At 52.2% G+C, this 16,861-nt stretch overlaps 1 protein-coding gene and 2 long non-coding RNA genes across 4 annotated transcripts; 1 reads left to right on the plus strand and 2 right to left on the minus strand.

Annotated features, from left to right (window-relative positions):
* The first annotated feature begins 3,308 nt into the window (after nt 1-3,308).
* LOC130608488 (uncharacterized) lies at nt 3,309-5,012 on the plus strand. Its single transcript, XR_008974550.1, has 2 exons — nt 3,309-3,547; nt 4,031-5,012. It is a non-coding gene; the product is annotated as an uncharacterized LOC130608488 (long non-coding RNA).
* An 854-nt stretch (nt 5,013-5,866) lies between these two features.
* Nucleotides 5,867-9,144, minus strand: CDKN1B (cyclin dependent kinase inhibitor 1B). 2 transcript variants are annotated; one of them, XM_057426340.1, is made up of 3 exons: nt 7,967-9,144; nt 7,416-7,546; nt 5,867-6,067 (listed from the first exon to the last, which is right to left on the minus strand). In XM_057426340.1, exons 1-2 carry the CDS (start codon nt 8,625-8,627, stop codon nt 7,425-7,427), a joined length of 783 nt encoding a protein of 260 aa, XP_057282323.1. In that variant the 5' UTR covers nt 8,628-9,144; the 3' UTR covers nt 5,867-6,067; nt 7,416-7,424. The 2 variants fall into 2 exon arrangements, with proteins under 2 accessions (XP_057282323.1, XP_057282332.1); XM_057426349.1 differs by having other exon boundaries at nt 8,153-9,128.
* A 4,978-nt stretch (nt 9,145-14,122) lies between these two features.
* On the minus strand, nt 14,123-16,613 carry LOC130608483 (uncharacterized). Its single transcript, XR_008974549.1, has 2 exons — nt 16,424-16,613; nt 14,123-14,232 (listed from the first exon to the last, which is right to left on the minus strand). It is a non-coding gene; the product is annotated as an uncharacterized LOC130608483 (long non-coding RNA).
* Nucleotides 16,614-16,861: the final 248 nt, after the last annotated feature.

The following is a 16,861-nucleotide window of genomic DNA, read 5'->3' on the forward strand; positions in this document are numbered from 1 at the left end:
AGGTTTCTTGTAGGCCTCTGTAGGCACTGGAAGGCTGCTGTAAAGTCTCCCTGGAGCCTTCTCTTCTGCAGGCTGCACAACCCCAACTCTCTCAGCCTGCCTCTGAATCAGAAGTGCTTCAACCCTCTGGACATCCTCATGGCCTCCTCTGGACTCGCTCCAACAGGTCTTCATCCCTCTCTTGTTGGGTCCCCAGAACTGCACACAATACTCTAAGTGGGGTCTCACAAAAGCGGAGCAGAGGGGGAGAATCTCCTCCCTTGACCTGCTGCTGGTCACGATCCTTTTGATGCAGCCCAGGATACAGTTGGCTTTCTGAGCTGCGAGCACACACTGAAGCCAGCTCATGTTCAGTTTCTCACTGACGCACACCCCCAAGTCTTTCTCCACAGGGCTGCTCTCAATCCATCCTCACCCAGCCTGTAATTCTGCTTGGACACAATTTTCTGTCCTTCTTGCTTTTGCCTCCCCAGGATACCCAGGCCCTTCGCCACACCTGGGCTGCTGCTGCTGTGCAGGGAACAGGTAGTGGGAAGAGGAGTGGGGACTTCAGCTCTCCTCTGTCAGGGTTCATCTAGCACCATGAGTAACCTCCGTTCAGGGGATTTTTGTAGCTGCTGTCGGTTTGGGCTTGTTTTCTTCTGGCAGAAGCAGGTTAAGAGTGGATCGCCTGATGCTGGTTTGTTTTTAGGTAGCTGCTCTTTCAATGTTATCATTATAGATGAACATATTATATCATCGTTACTAATTTTTGTATTATAGGAAGATACATTTATTTGCCCTTTAAGTAAAGTGTATTGGGATTTTTTTCTGTTAAAAAAAAATAAAGACAAAAAGCAAACACAGCAGAAAACCACATTCCCCTCTATTTTGTGCCTCATTTTTGAGTCTTGCAATGAGTGATGTGGGCAAGATGGAAAGCAGGTAGGGAGAGCACAAGCACACAAGCTCCCTGGATAGCGGAGGTGGCTGAGCCCAGATGAAACATGGCAAACCACAAGCACAAGGATACTACCCGCCCAGTGTGAAAAACTCCCTTTTTTCAGCTCAGTAAGTAAACGAAAGATGGGAGGTGGGAGAAGGAAAAGAAAATCAATACTGAAAAAGAACAGAAAATGTTGAAGGTTCTTCCACTAAAATCAAGGTAGGAAAGATCTAACTGGGGAGAGAGCAAAACAATTCATGTAATACTTTTTTTTTTCTGCAATGACACATTTTGTTCAAGCGGTTTACACTGTAAACATTTTCTTTGTAACTTTAGTAAGTTTTTTTTCTTTGTAACCTTAATAGAAGTTACAAAGAAGACAGTAGGAATCGCTTTCAAAATAAATTAAAAAACAAAAAAACTTAAAATGAAAAGTTGAAAGCACCAAAATGCCACCAGGAGATGTTGAAACAAAACATGTTGACATTTCTAAAGTGGAATGTTTTCTTCTGCAAAGGAAACTCAGTGTTTCTTCAGGGCTGTTTTTTTTCCAGCTGAAGCTACTTGGGTGTGCGGCAGGGTATGGATGTCGGAAAACTTCGTTTTCCAGTTAATTTCCCTACTTAAGGAAGCCCGGGCCAGCTCCGTATCTGACGCGCAGCGGCAGTGGGTGTCAGCGCTGACTCCCGAGGACACGCACAGACACACACACACATCGTTAGCGCTTCCCCTTGCAGTCAAACGCCTCGAAAGAAACTCGGTCAGACCCACTTCCAAAGCATAGCAGCTAAGGAACGGGCCGTATCCTTCCCCTGGCGCGGAAACACGCACCGCTGCACCAGGGAAAGCAAATCCTCTCCCTCCACTGTGGGCACGTACAGCCCGGCTTGCGACCTCCATGTCCCTGTCCCCCCTTCCTTCCCTGTGGGGCTGCCCCCATCCTTCCCCGCGGGCCTGCAGCAGCGGCAGGCCGTGGCCCCGCTCCGTCGAGGGGAAGAAAGCTCCCGCCGCGGAACGGAGATAGAAGAAACACACATGGAACTTGAGCCGCGGCGAGGCTCAAGCGTCCAGGCGTGCGCACATCTTGCGCGTACGCGTGACCGGCGGCGGGAAGGATGCGGAGGGAGGGAGAAAGGAGAGAGCAGGAGGGAAGCGAGGAGGAGGCTGCCCGCGCCTATTGCATCAGTCGGGGCGGCCCCATCTTCAGCGCCGGGGCGGGGCGGGGCCGGGACAACACCCCACACGGGCCGTTCACTGCGCAGAGTTCGACCGTTTCTCCATTCTCTTCGCCGCCCCTCACCCTCCCGTGTTTTCTTTTCCCGTCCCGGCTGGGCGCGGGGAACGGCGAAGGGAAGCGGCGGGGCAAGGTTGCCTTCAGGCCGGCCGAAGAGGAAGAGCTACGAGAAGGGGAGGAGGAGGAAGGGCGGAGGAGTAGAATTCAAACGCCGCGTCCCGCCGCGCAGGCGGGAGGCCCGGCCCGGCCCCGCGCCACCTTAAATCCTCCTTCCCCCCTCCTCCCCCCCATCACCCCGTCACCCCCAGTGCGGGCCGCTTCCTCTGGGGGTACGCGACGACGAGCCCCGGTCTCCCCGCACCCCTCAGCCGCCCCGGGGCGGGTCTGAGTGTATTGTTCCCCTCCCCGCGAGAGGCGGTGGCGGGAGTGTGCAGAGCTCTTCCCCCCCCTTCCCGGCTGCGCGCGTCCCCTCGGCCACCGCCAGCGGGAGGAGGCGCGGGGCGGGCGGTGCCGCTCCCCCGGGGTGGTGCGATCGTGGCGGGTGCGGCCTCAGGTGAAGGAAGGAGCGAAAATAACAACAGAAATGACGAATAAAGCCAACAACGCGGGTGTTGCTGCAGCCGCTACGGCTGGGAGGGGGAGGGGGGGTCTCGGAGAGCAGACCCAAACCCCGCATGGTGGAGCAGCGGCTGGACCCCGGCCGCCGCCCTCACACACACCTCCCTCCCCCGGCCCAGTGTAGGGGTACCGGCGCCGGCACCGGCCGTATCCCGTTCAGTCCCCGCGCCCCACCCGCCCGCCGGCGTCGGGAGGGGAGGGAGGTTTCGCTTGCGCCGGCCGCTGGGATAGGCCGGCTCTGGGAGGCGCTGCTGTTTATTTTCCATCATGATCACTTTGTTCGTGTTGGGAGGGGGGGCGGGGGGGACGACAAACCCACACTTTTTTATTATTTTTAATTTTCAAGGCGGCTTTCCACGTTCACCGGCCCCAGTTTCAGAGGCGCATACACACACACACGCCCCTGTATTCCCCCCAGCCATGGGGAGGCCTGGAGTCAAACCGGGAGCGGGAGGAGGGCGCGCACGGTGCTCAGCGATCCTTCGCAGCCGAAGGAGGAGAAGTCCACCGCAAACGCTGCCCGTTCCCGTTCCCACTTCCCGGGTGCCATCTGCCCGAGCCGGGGCTGGGGCCGAGGCTGAAGAGGGGCTGGTGAGCGAGGGGTAGTCGCTGCCCCTCTCCGTCCCTCCCCAGCGCAAGGCCGGCACAACCCCGTGTTTTCGGGGCGGTTTCAGAGCGAGAACGAGCGAACCCGGACGCTGCCGGGATAAACAACAGGATCGCGTTGCATCGGGAAGGGCGGGGGGAAACGAGACCAGGGCGAGCGCTGGGTGAGACTCGCACAGGGTCGTGTCCGCCCCCCTTTCTCCCCGTTTTACGTGTTTATTTATGTATCTCCACACCACGGGGATCACTTCCCCCGGTGCCATCCCTTCTCTCTGGCCGTGACCGCCTCCCCCGGCGCTGCTCAGTGGGGCGGGGAGGGGGGGGTAACACGTCGATGGTGCTGGACCCCGGTGGCGGCGCCGGTCGGAGCAGCCGGGCTCGAGGGAGGAGGAGGGGAGTAACGGGAGGGGGGGGGTGGGGAGAGGGTGAGGGGAGGCGGCTGCCTTGCCGGTGCCTGCACCAGCATCTGCCGGGACAAGGGTGTGCGAGGCGCCATCTTTGTTAGCAATAAACGGAGGAGAGGCACAGCGTTTGCGTGCGAAACGGCGGCGGAGAGCCGGGTGTGTGTGTGTTATCGGGAGATCCCCCGGGAAAACAGGATCCCCCGGGAAAACAGGAAACGGAGATACGGTGTCTCTCCCGTCCAGATCTGGCAGCGGTCCGGCCTGGGAAGGTGCGAATTTGCGGTCGAATTTTAAGCCTTAGCAGTCGGAACGAGAGAATGCAAGAGATACCTCGAGCTACGTGTTTGTCAAAAAGAATTACAAGGAAATGCCACCCTTCTGCATATTGCTTCCAGTTATCAGAGGAGAATCGCAGAACTATTCAAATAGGAAAAGACCTTTAAGATCACCGAGTCCAACCATAAACCCAGCACTGCCAAGTCCACCACTAAACCATGTTCCTAAGCGCCACATCCACACATCTTTCAAATGCCTCCATGGATGGTGGCTCCACCGCTTCCCTGGACAGCCTGTTCCAGTGCTTGACGACCCTTTCGGTGAAGAAACGATAGCGTGGCACTAACGGTGAAGAGAGCGAGCTGCGTTCCTTACTTCCACCTGCGCTGCAGACACGAAAGAGATAGATACGCAGAGAAAACTTGCTGTTATTTCTTGAAGGAACCTTATTTCTTCCTGTGCCAGGCCGAGGGAGGTTGAAACACACACTAACGAAGACCATATTTCTTATATATGGCAGTTTTCTTTATTGATTGCTTGATGTGAAACAGTATCAATCTGGATTTTTTTCCCACACATTACAAAAAAAAAAGAAAAAAAAAGAAAAAAAAAAAGAAAAAAAAAGGAATTAAATTGGCTCAGTCTGCAATCCTTTAAGCACAGCCATAGTCTGTATCAGAAAAAGGATCCCCCCCAAAAAAATAAACAAAAAAAAAAAACCACCTGAAAGTCTACCAAATAGAGCATTTACAAATGCACAAAAACATGCCACTTTGGCTTTATGGGGAAAAATATTGTCTTCTAGATTAAAAAAAAAAATCTTTTAACATAAATAAGTTAGTATAATTTCTCAGTGTCTTTACAGAGTTATGTACACAGGTACACTTCAAACTTTTTTTGTTTTATTTTTACATACAGGTACACAGGCAATGTAGAAATACTGTTTAAAGATGTAGTATCCCTTTTCCCTCACACACAAACACTTTGGGAAGTGGGTCAGATCAGAAAACAACAATATCCAGGATTCAGAGGTAAAGCCCTCCAGATAAGGGTTTTTAAAAACAAAACAAAACAAACCAAACTTAAAACCAACCAAATAAAAAAAAAAAGGCACAAAACCCATACACATCAAAACAACCCAAAAACATCCATTCTCCCCCCCAAAAAAAAAAAAAAAAAAAAAAAAAAAAAAAAAAAAAACAACCAAAAACAACCCAGGAAATCAGGCAATGTAACAAGGGGATGATGTTGCACAACTTTTACAGGCATTCAAATTTGCTGCATGGATTTGGGCGGGGGGAAAAAACGTTTGCTACTACATAACGGAATCATCACAGCTCCCACCTCTTAAGTTTAACGGAGTAGAAAGGTATTTCACAAGAGGCCTGTAATAATAGGCTCTGAGCAGGGTTACCACGATGGTCCATTAAAAAAAAAGGGGGGGGGGGAGGACAAAAATAGGGCAGACCCACTTAAAGGGACAATACATCTTTAAGTAAGTATAAAAAAAAAAAAAAAAAAAAAAAAAAAACAAAAACCCAAAACCTACACTGCTTCTCTTCATACATTTCTCGGCTTGCTAGATTGTGAAAGCAAGTTCAGATCGGTCACCCTCTTCCACTCCCTCCCCCCTCCCAACAAGGTTTATGTGCTACATAAGGTAACAACTATATACACAGGTAGTACAATGAAGCAAATAAGGAAACACCTAATTGCACAATGCTACATCCAATGCTTTTAGAGGCAGGTCTTTTAAGAGTGCCTAAAATTTTAGTGTTATTGTTTGCTTTTTTTTTGTTGCTGTTGTTGTTGGTTTTGTTTTGTTGCTGTTCTTGGCTGGTTGGTTTTTTGTATTTTTGTTACTTTTTTTTTTCTTTTCAGTGCTTGTACAGGACCTCCATCCCACTGAGATCGGCGATATGTATTTTCATTTCCAACTACGCCTTTACATCTCCCTCGCTTCATCGCCGTACCCGACGAACGAGGACACGCACATCCTCCGCTCTGCAACGGGACAGAGAAGGGAAGAAGAGAAGATGACGGGGAGGGAGAGAAGAAAGCGGTTAGAAAACACCGAAAAGAAACGCGATCCAGGGCGCAACCGGTTCAAACCGACACGGCATCCCCGGGGCGGGCTAGCCCTGCCCCGCCGCCCGCCCCCCGCCCCGTTCCCGGGGCCCCGGTCCAGCCGCCCCTGGATCCTTCGGCATGATCCCCCTCTCCAGCCCGGGGCTCGTGTCCGTCATCGTCGTGTCCCGGGTACCCCCCCTCCCGGCCCCGAACAAGCGGTCGGTAGTAGCGGCATTGGCACGGCCGCGCACAGGGCAGCGCTCCGGGCACGGCTCGCCCCAGCAGGACTAATTGGTTGCAACTTCTGCTTTTATAGCTTAATAATCTCTTTCTGCAAAATCGCAACCCGTTGTTTGTAAACCTCCCTCCTAACTTCGGCTCCCAAACCCGCCGGCGCAATTTACCAACTAACTCCCTCCTTCCCCTCCCTCCCCCCGCCCCTGCCCTCGCCTTAAAACAAAACAACAACAAGGGAGGAAGACAAAAAAAAAAAAAAAAAGAAAAAGGGGGAAAAGAAAAAAAAAACAGAAACCAGCTCCCGTTAACCCACTCTCTTCCCTCTGCCAGCGACAAAAAAACAACCCAAAACAACGGGGGGGGGGGGGGGGGGGGGGGGGGGGGGGGGAAAGAGTAAAAAAAGGGGAGGAAAAAACCCCAACATCTCGCCTAGCTTGAGTTTTTAACAAAAGTGCCCGGATTCCCTCTCATACGCAACTTCTTGACCGATTTCTCCCCTTAGACCCAACTTCTTGACCCTTTTCTCCAGGGGTGGGAGGTCACCGCGACGTCCGACGGCAACGCGGACATTGTAGGTGAAATAGCATAGGGGGGTGGTGCGGGGGGCTGGTAACGGGACATGGACACGACACGGGAAGCCCCCCGAAATCCCTTGTCATCTGACATTATACACCAGCCGAGTTTGAAACTCCGTCCCTCGGGAAAGGGCGGTCCCCGTCCCGGAGGAAGGAGGGAAAGAGAAAGGCAGCGCTGGTCTATCCCAGCCCCAGCCCGGGCTAAATCGAATAGTCCGGCGCTGCGCTTCGCCCCTTGTTTTTTGTTCTCTTAAAGCCCTGCGCGTTCCACCCCTCCTCCAAACACCCTCGTCCCCAAGCGCTTGGGGAAAGCCATCCTCCCTCGGAGGGACGACCCCGCAGCCAGCCCAAAGGGGCCCGAAGCCCCCCCCCCCCTCCTTTGCAGAGGGGGAGGACACCCGCTCGGTCACTCTTTCTTCCCCTTATTTGCATCATTTGCATCCTAAGGCAAGCGCCTACAGGGCACCCACCTAAACGGTTTACGTTTGATGTCTTCTCGGGGTTGATTTCTTGGGTGTTTGCTCCACTGAATTGGCACTGGGGGAGGCTTTTGAAACCCCTTCTTCTGTTGTGTTGGCTCTTTTATTTTGAGGAGAGGAATCTAAGAGTGGAAAATTAGAAACAAAGGGGGGGGGGGGGGGAGCGATATTAAGATATTTTCCTTCCAGATGTTTGCTCGGCGCTGGAGAAGGGGGGGGAGATAGGTGGGGCCAAAGGGTAATATCCCCCCACCCCCATGTCAGCTATCGGCTACGTGAACGGGAACAGGGGGAGGGGAGATGAGCTCCTCTCTAGGTAAGGGACCAAGTTCCCTATTTTTGGCTAAAATCCCTGGCTGTCTTTCACTTCACCCGAGCGCTCCGAACCTCCTTCTGTCTGGGCAGGAGGCCGGGTCCTCCCCGAGGGACAGACGGGGAACGAGGGGGTCTCCGTCTAAAGGCTTTTCCTGCCGAATCATGTACCGGCTCCCACTTAACGCGGACACCCCCCGCTCCCCCAACCCCGGGACTGCGAGCAGCACCTGGGCTTTCACAGGCGAGAGGAGGCGGGGGGCATGGGGGCTCACGAAATCGGTGCCCAGCGGGACACAGCCCACGGCGGTCCAGGCCACGCGTGGCACGGGCGAGGGGGCCGGGAGCCCCGGCGCTGACAGCAGCCGGGCAGGCGGAGAAAAGCGGTGCCGCTCTCGCAGGGAGGGGTACGTTACCATCGGTGGCAGGTCTTTTCCTCTGCCCAGTGCACTGCTCTGCAAAGTCCGTCTGATTTTCAGAAACATCAGTCTTTTGACCTACACAGTGAGTGTCCTCTGAGATTCCCTGAGAACCGACAAAAACCACGGTCTGGCAATTCCCGTTTACATCCAAGCTCTGGCGGCCGGCGGACTTGCAGACAGCTTTCAGTAGCCTGGGGGGTCTGAAGTAGAAGTCGGGCGAGCTCCCCTTCTCCACAGCTTGCCACTCGTACCTGCCTTCCAACGGCTTGTGATTCTGGAAATCGAAATTCCACTTCCTCTGGCATGCCTCCTCCATCTCCTGGCGGTGCTTCTTCAAGTCCCTGTTTAACTCTTCGTGATTCACCGGCCCGAAGAGGTTCCTGCAAGCTGACGGCTTCGGGTACTCCGACTGCCTGGCTTCCATGCGCTCCAGCGTAGGGCTTCCATTAGAAATACGGACGTTTGACATCTCCCCCCACCCTCTTTCTTCTGGCGGCGGTTGTTTTGCTCGCTGCTCTCCCCCCTTTCCAGCCGCCACCGCCTCCTTCTCCTCCTCTCTGCCTTTTATTCCCGGGCGCTGCTCTTCGACTCTCCTCCGCGTCTCCTCTCCTCGCTGCCCCGCTCACCGGCCCCGCCTCGGCCCCGCTCGCCCTCGGCCCGCGGAGAAGGGGCGAGGAGGAGCCCTTGCATAAGCGCCGGCCCAGAGGGGAGCCCCGAGAGCCGCCGCCGGAGCCGCCGGCGGGGAGCCCCGGGCGGGTGGAGAAGCGGAGCGGTGCGCGGTCCTCCGCGGCTCCGGCTCTGCGCTGCCCCGCCGGTGGTTGGTGGCGATGTCTCCGCCGCTCGCACAGCCGCCGCCTCGTAGTAAAAGCGAGACGGAAAAAAACAAGAGGAGACGAGCCCTTTTCTCGGTTGCCCAATATGGCGATTGAAGGGAGGCTGACGAAGAAGAAAATGATTGACAGGACGAGTCTATTTAAACAGCCCGGCCGAGCCATTGGTTACAGCGGCGGGCACCGCCCCGTCAGCCCGGCCCTACCTCGCCACCGCTGCTGGCTCTAAAGGTGGGCTGGGCTGAGGCTCGACTGTGCTGGACTGCGCTTAGCTGAGCTTGGCCGAGCCGTGATGGGGACGGGGAGCAGGAGCGATAGAGGCGAGAGGGCGGGAGGGCTCACCGCCTCCTTATCTCTGCCAATCCCGCGATCGGTGGGATTTGTGGCCCCCAGAAAACCGCACCACACACCGTGCCTTGCCCGACAGGCTTGTCTAATGGTGGCGGCTGCGTACGTTTTGACTCGTTCCTGAGACCCGCTCTGATTGTCCCAGGTTGAGCTCTTGGGATGCAGCCCCCTCCTCTTCCCCTTTCCGAGATCCGGACTTGGAGGCAAGCTCGGGGCTAACAGGAGCCTGTCCTCCTCCTCCCGGGATATACAGGGGAGAGTATCACCCTGACTCCACAGCCCCCCGACCCCACGGGCTGATACTGGCTCCCAGGATGGGAGGAATCACCTTTTGCTGCCTTCTCAGCAGAGAAATGACGAGGTGAAGAAATGGCTCTAAACAAGCCTCTGCAGGGATTTCAGATCTCGGCAAGCAGGGAAAGAAAACAAAAGCATTCGGTTTTGTCCTGTTTGTGTGCTTGGAGGATTAGATGAGCTAAGAGTCACAGCCAGGGATTTTCTAAGCAACTTCCTCGGATAGCCACAGCAGGTATGGTGGAGATAAGAGCAACACAAGAGTCCTCCTCACTACCCTCCATATCTCCAGCCCCTTCCACAGTCAGGTTCCCCCCCTCCAGGCAGGGCAGCCCCCTCAATACCTTACAGGTCACTGCGGGTCCTCTCAAGTGCTGAAGATTTTGGTTTTTCCAGGGGCCCAGATCCAGGGCTTGAATCTTGGGAGAGTTGGAGGCTTTTCACACCAATCTATCTGGCCAGGTGTCCTCTGCAAGCAGAGCATCCCGCTCCAAATTTTGCTTCTGGGGGCACTGTACCAGTGATAGGCTATCTATCTTAACAAGACAGGGGTCAACACAACTGTGTTTAACTGGCTGAGAGAAGTTGACTCTCACCAGTTGACAACTGGCCTTGAAGACATGGAACTTTTATTTACCTTGAGCTTTACAAGCACAGACTCACTACGGTTTGGGGTCTACAGCTTTGGTGGGCCACTGAAACCTTTGCTCTTGTAAACTGATGACACTAGACTGCACACACTGATGTGGGGACTAAACCATTACACAGCGCTCAAGCCCAGGCCACAGCAGCCTGCTTGTCTTCAACAGCCCCAAGGTAGTAGCCCCTGGCCCCTGCTAACACTGCTGACCCGAATAATCTCAGCATTGCCAGACCCAAGCTCAAAACCATGATGTGCACAGGCAATAAAAAGGAAGAATACAAATGAGATTGGTTTAAAAAGCACAAGGCTGAAATAAAGTATTAGACATGTTATTTTCCTTTGTTTGCCAGGTTTTTCAGCACTCAGGAGTTGTTTTCCAATTCCTCTCAATAACTGCAATTTCTAGCAGCTCACTTGCAGAAAATTAAAGCTGACATTCTCATGTCTGCAGGTGCTGAGACTTTTTTTTGGAGTTTCAGGACCATGATCAAACTGCATCAGGTGGCAAAGTGGGGCCTGTTCAGCTGCTTGATTTGAAGAATTTCGTCTTCGTTTCTCCAGTCTTTCAGTTCCATAGCCACCAGCAAGGAAGTGCCATTTCAAGCTTCACTTTCTCTGTCAGGTATGGGACAATTAGCTTGTTTTATTGTTCTACACAAGAGAGTCGTTGTAGGCTAAGAAAGTGATCCACAAAATATGCCCGGGGGCTCCCTGAAGATGCGCCCTGCTGATGGGGGCCTGCCTTCTGGGAACCTGATGAATGTCCCACCAGAACGTCCCTCCTTAGATGAGGAGTTCCCAGTCTGTGATCCCTGGAAGTCACTGCTTGTCTCCCGAGTCCACAGAAGAGAGGCAAAACCTTTGTCGTTTGGATTACAACATTGTACAAGAGTAGGAACACTTGGGGGGGGGATAATAATGGGGTCGAAATGTTGGAAAGACTGCGTGCCCCACAGGTAACAACCGGGAACACGACTGCAGTGCAAAGGAGCACTGATTTATCTGCAGCTTTTGTGAAAGAAACAGGTTACTGTAGGAAAGAACCTTCTTCCTTTTTTTCTGTTTAACCTCCCCTGGCACAAGGGCCCGGGACTGAGCCCCTGGATGCTGTACAACTATATTGAAAACGACTAATTAAAGCCAAAGGGGCGGCAAGGGGGGGGGGGGGGGGGAGGGAGGGGGGCGGGGGCGGGGGCGGTGAATTATTTAAGCCACTGATGGAATCAAAAGAGAAAATGCGAGAGGAACGCTCCTCGCCTTGGTTTATCCTTCCATTCCTTCTCCTCCACACCTCTCCCCTTGCTCTCCGAGAGGGGAGACAGGCGCTGTACCCCCGCTGTACCCCCGCATCCGCGGTAGCTCCTCGCCTTAACGCGGGCTGTGCGCCCTCGAAAACGTTTGGGTCGTTAACGCGGGCAGCCACCCTCGAAAACGTTTGGGCCGCCTTGGGACAAATGATCAGGAAAGGGGATAAATTAAGGGGGGGGGGGGGGGACGGGGGACGACCACGACACACACACGACACAGCAGAGCGGACCCGCGTGAGGGGAGGAAGCGGCTGCAGCATCGCAGCCCTTTTGGCTCCCCCCCTCCCCATCCAAGTGCAGTCTCGTCAATCCACCTTAAATCGCTGTGGCTGCAAAGGAGAAAAAAGGCTGTGTCTGCAGCGACCTTGCCATGATCTAAAGTGTTTTGTTTACAGTCAGGCCCCCCCGATGGCTGCAGCAAATCGTGAGAGAGGCAGGCGCCCGCCCGTAGTAGCAGCGAAGCGTGAAGAAAAAAAAAAAATACAGGGGAAAAAAAAACCCAACCCAAAGCAACCAAACCCTAGAAAGTCCCGGAGTAAAGAACTGGAAAGATCAGAGCGCCACCGTCTTGCAAGAGAAGGGCACAGCAGCGGGGCGGAGGAGGGGAGGCAGGGGGGTGCGCGGCTTTGCGCGGTCGCGCAACGAGATTCGGGTGAGGAGATAAGCTTGGGGAGCGACCTCAGAGCTGCCGCCTCCAAAAGCCAGGTTTTATCTCGCTCTGTTGCCGTTTCTGCTGAAGATGCAGCCAGACGAAGATCGGAAGAAGATACTAGAGAAAGGAAGACAGCTACAGAAAAATACCCCCAAAGCCCAACCAAAACTTGGAGGAGTGAACCAGGAAGGAGGGAGGAGTGTTTATAGGGAGGGCTGTGCGAGGAATGTCCTGGCTCCTCCAGCAGGCTCTGAACACCCTGTCCCCTCTCTTCCCAGTACCCCGTGCCTCTCTCTTGTTTGGGCTTTTCCACTGGCAGAGCTGCTTGCTGTTTTTCTTTCCTCCAGAACCGCTTAGGCAAGCTTCCCGCCCACATTCTGGCCACCCTCCTTCCCCAGCACTTTATAAGGTTGTCAAGTGAACCAGCAAAGCACATCTGAACCGCACACATAAAGCATCAGGGTTGTTTGGGATTTTCAATATTCCCTCTAAAACTACCTGAAAGGAAGATGGAGTGACGAGGTGGCTGGTCTCTTTTCCCAAGTAACAAGTGTTAAGAGGAAATGCTGTCAAGCTGTGCTAGGGAAGATATTAGGAATATTAGGAATTAGGAAATGGATTATTAGGAAACATTTCTTCACTGAGAGGGTGCTCAGACATTGGAACAGGCTGCCCAGGGCAGTGGTGGAGTCACCATCCCTGGCAGTGTTCACAAACCATGTAGATGAGGCCCTCAGTGACATGGGTTAGTGGTGGACTTGGCAGTGCTGGGGTGATGGCTGGACATGGTAATGTTAAAAATCTTCTCCAACCCAGCTGATTCTGTGATTCTTGCAAACAGTGGGGAAACTGTGAATAACGTCTGAGCTCCTCCATGGGCCGTGTCTGAGGATGAAGATGGCAGGGGCATGGCATGACTCTTTTGAAAGCCAGAGGCTTGAGGAATTTTGCTTCTCACCACCCTTGCTGTCACTGGCCTGATGCTGTTTCCCCATACCTCCAGTTTTCTGGGCAAAACGCTAATTTTCTCGAGAGATGTGCGTTGAGGCCGCTGTGAGATTCGAGGTGCAGGTCCTGAGAATTCACCTGTGTGCCCTGGGGGTGTTTGTAACGTGCTTAACAGGAGCCCTTCCCTTCTGGGCAGGATAAGGGCCCTGTGAGGTTCAGCAGCAGAGACCGCCAGGGAGAAAAGAGCCATTTTAGCTTAGGAAGGCGCTGGGACATCATCCCAGGACGGGAGCAATGCCGAGGGGGACCCGGAGCTGCCAGGGAGCTGCTGCTCGCAAGCCCCGCGCTGCAGGCAGCTGCACTCAGCGCGGGCAGAAGCCAGGCGAAGTTTGAGACCTTTAATTCATTTGATATAAACTCTAGAGGGAGCCTAAGGACAGAGATGAGGCCAGCGGCACGACCTGGCCTCTCTCCTGACAGCATCCCCCAGGCAGGGTCCCCGCTGTCACCGCAGCAGGCCTGCAGTTTCGGGGGGCTCTGCTCGCTGTTTCCCTTGCTGCAGATGGAGAGAAGTTTTGGGCCCTGTCACACACCTGCAAAAGCCTTGGATGGGACCAGTTCAGGGGATTTTGAGCACTTGAGAGGGTGCTGGCATGGGGTACAGCTTAGGGGTGTCCTTAATGGGATTTGGTTTAAAAATCAGAAATGCCTTCTCTGCGCTACTGCAGGGGGTTGGCCCATCTCACCGTGCTGTAGGGCAGGTTGTACAAACAGTTATGCCCATGGAAGACACAAGTTAAATTATTAGCGCTGGAAGTTACTCATTCTTTTCTCTCTGGAGCTGTTTAGTTGTCACCACCCTTTCCTTGACTTGCTAAAGGAGCAGTCCTTCCAAATGACCCTGATCTTATCTCAGGGAAGAACCTCATGTTATGGCTCAGACCACTTTCTGGTTTTCATTTTGCTTCAAGTGTAAAATGAGAGAGAGAAGTAGGTGAAGCTTCCATTTTCACACCAGGGATGGCAAGGAAGAGGATGTTCATATGCAGTCCCTAAAAATAAACACACACACTTATACTGAACTATCCCAGCAAACACTACTGTAGAGGTGAGGCTTTTATCAGTAAAAATAATTACTGGCCTAATACCCCCAAACAAAACACACCATATGAACAAAAGCATTTTCAGGTCAGTATACTCCATCTGTGTAAGACTTCCCATTTAATATATCTCATATCCCTTGCCATTTTGTTAGAGTAGCAATTTTTTGGCATAAGAAGCTTAACTGAAGTTTCTCATGGCAGCTAAACAGACCTTTTCCCTCTCCTCTCCTCTCCTCTCCTCTCCTCTCCTCTCCTCTCCTCTCCTCCCCTCTTCTCTCTTCTTTTCCCCCCTGCCTTCCCCTCCAATCCTTTCCCTTTCCCCCCAGTCCCAGTGTAAACCACATAGGATACTCTCAAGTACAGATAAGTTGGGCAAAGTCCTCTAGCTCACTGTGTGGTTGAACTTTATGGCAAAACGAAGGTCCTTTGCCTCTGCAGTAGATGTACCGCAGGCTGAAGACAAGCCCTGTTCAGGGGGTGCGTGAGCTCCAGCTTCAGGAGTGCACCCCTGCACAGACCCCATAAAGCATCCAGCAGCACTTTGTCCCCTCCGCAGGGTATGGGGAGGATTAACTGCTTCTTGCTTGTAAAGTCTGCCCGGCACAGAAAGTGCAATGCAAGAGCTAAGTAGCAATAATAATGATGAACTGTTATTGTTACCTCGAGATTAACCAGCTTTCCAGCCACTTGCTCTGTGCCCTATGCCTTTAAGAAAGTTTCTCAACAGATGAATTACATTCAGTGGAAATGAGTTGTCCTGTTTTTGTATAAAGCCTGAAGTGAACCTTTCTGGGAAGGGGATGATATTTTATAGCAATGTTTTCTCAAGTACAATTCTTTAGGTTCCCAAGTGATGACACATTGTACAGCAACGCTGTTGGCACAAGGAGCTCAGCTGTGAGAAGGGACACTGGCCCCGTTTCTTAAAGCCATTCATTAAGTAAAAAACACCCTATGTCATATGTTATGTTCATCTGAAATGTTTAAAGGTTTTAGTGCACAAAATTATATCGTGCCTGGATATTTTTTTCCTTTCTTTTCCAGGATGCAGCACTAAACTCTAACTCAGTTACTGAACACTGTTGGAAGGGCTGGTTATTTTTCAGTAGTGTTGTGTTTTGTTTTCATTTGGTAGGATCCCAACTTTATGCAATAGGCTTTTTCAGAAACACAGAACTATGTAAATGTGATGCTTACAACTGACCACAAAGAGGCCACTCACCAAAAAAATAACCCAACATAAAAACATCTGCATCTGTGAGAATTTTGGGCATTCTGGGTGCCATTTACATGAGAATCTAGCCCAGCCTTTATTATTATTATTATTATTATTATTTCTTTAATTCCCCAATAAGCTATATTAATTGCCTTAGGATCAAGAGGTCTACAAACATCTTCCTTATGTAAGCAGGGGAACTGGTCTGGCTACTTTCTAAATCCTTTAAGGGAGATGACCCATCTCATGTAGCAAAATGATGGCATTACGTAGCTGATTCCTATGAGGGCCTGGGACCTGAGTTCTGATTACGGCTTCCTTGAGTCATGTTATGCACATTGCTGCAACGCTTGGCACCTACATTTCTCCCTTCACCCTTTTCCTAATCTGTTTAGGCTTCATGCTGTTGGAAACACTTTGACCAGTACCAGGTACAATGTGGCTTCAATCTCAGGCAAGGTCTCTAGGTGCTAGGGTGATTGCAACTATAACGGTACCCATCACATTTCAAGCTTACTACATGTTGTTTGTGTTAATCAACCCAGTAAGGGAATTGTACAGCTCCAGGATGCAAAAGCCAGGGCATTAACCTACAGCAATGTGATATTATTTGAGAGAAAATTTGGAAATGGATTCTGCAAGCCTCTGGTAACAAGAAAATCATTATGAGGTAGGTGACAGACACTTCAAGACAAAAGAAACCTTGTCATCCAAGTGACCCCACACTGAAACTAAACACAGTCTTTTGGGGGGTGTAGCACTTAGGAAAAAATACCCAAATAACCCAAGAACTGTCTTTAAGTTGATCTTCTCATAAGCAGCCTGCATATGAGGTTCATAAAGATCCCTCCCCCCTTTTCTCATCTCTCTAAGAACTGGCAGCCCAGTTGCCAGTAGCCAGATTTACAACTCCTTGCTCCTCACCAGAAGTGCTCTACCACCAGTGGTGGCCCTGCTAGGGCAAGAGCCTGCTGAACCCAACTATGGGGTGCCATCAGTGCTCCTAACCCCGTCCAAGGCTGATCTAAACCAGCCATGCCTAAAATAGTAGAGTAAGCTGGCAAGCCAAAGGGCAAAAATTGTGTCACTGAAGCCAGTCTGCTGCAAAATTCAATGGGGCCATGATTTCAGCTGCTCATGAGAAAGACGGAAAAAGAGAGCCCTTGTATTTACCAGCATGTGTTCTGGGTTTCCCTCATAAGGAGCTAAACATTTCTTGGAGCAAAAGCTTAATCTGCTCTGGGTTACTCCCTTTGTTCTGACAGCCAGCAGCTAAACTGGGACACCTATTTGAAGGCAAGCACCTGAAAGCATTACTTTAAAGGATTTGACACTTTGTTATCTCTATCTGAAAGGCTTTTG

Source organism: Pezoporus wallicus, unplaced genomic scaffold (assembly GCF_028554395.1).
Source record: "Pezoporus wallicus isolate ANWC-B61680 ecotype Strahan unplaced genomic scaffold, APGP_CSIRO_Pwel_v1 scaffold_3294, whole genome shotgun sequence".
NCBI classification, from domain to species: domain Eukaryota; kingdom Metazoa; phylum Chordata; class Aves; order Psittaciformes; family Psittacidae; genus Pezoporus; species Pezoporus wallicus.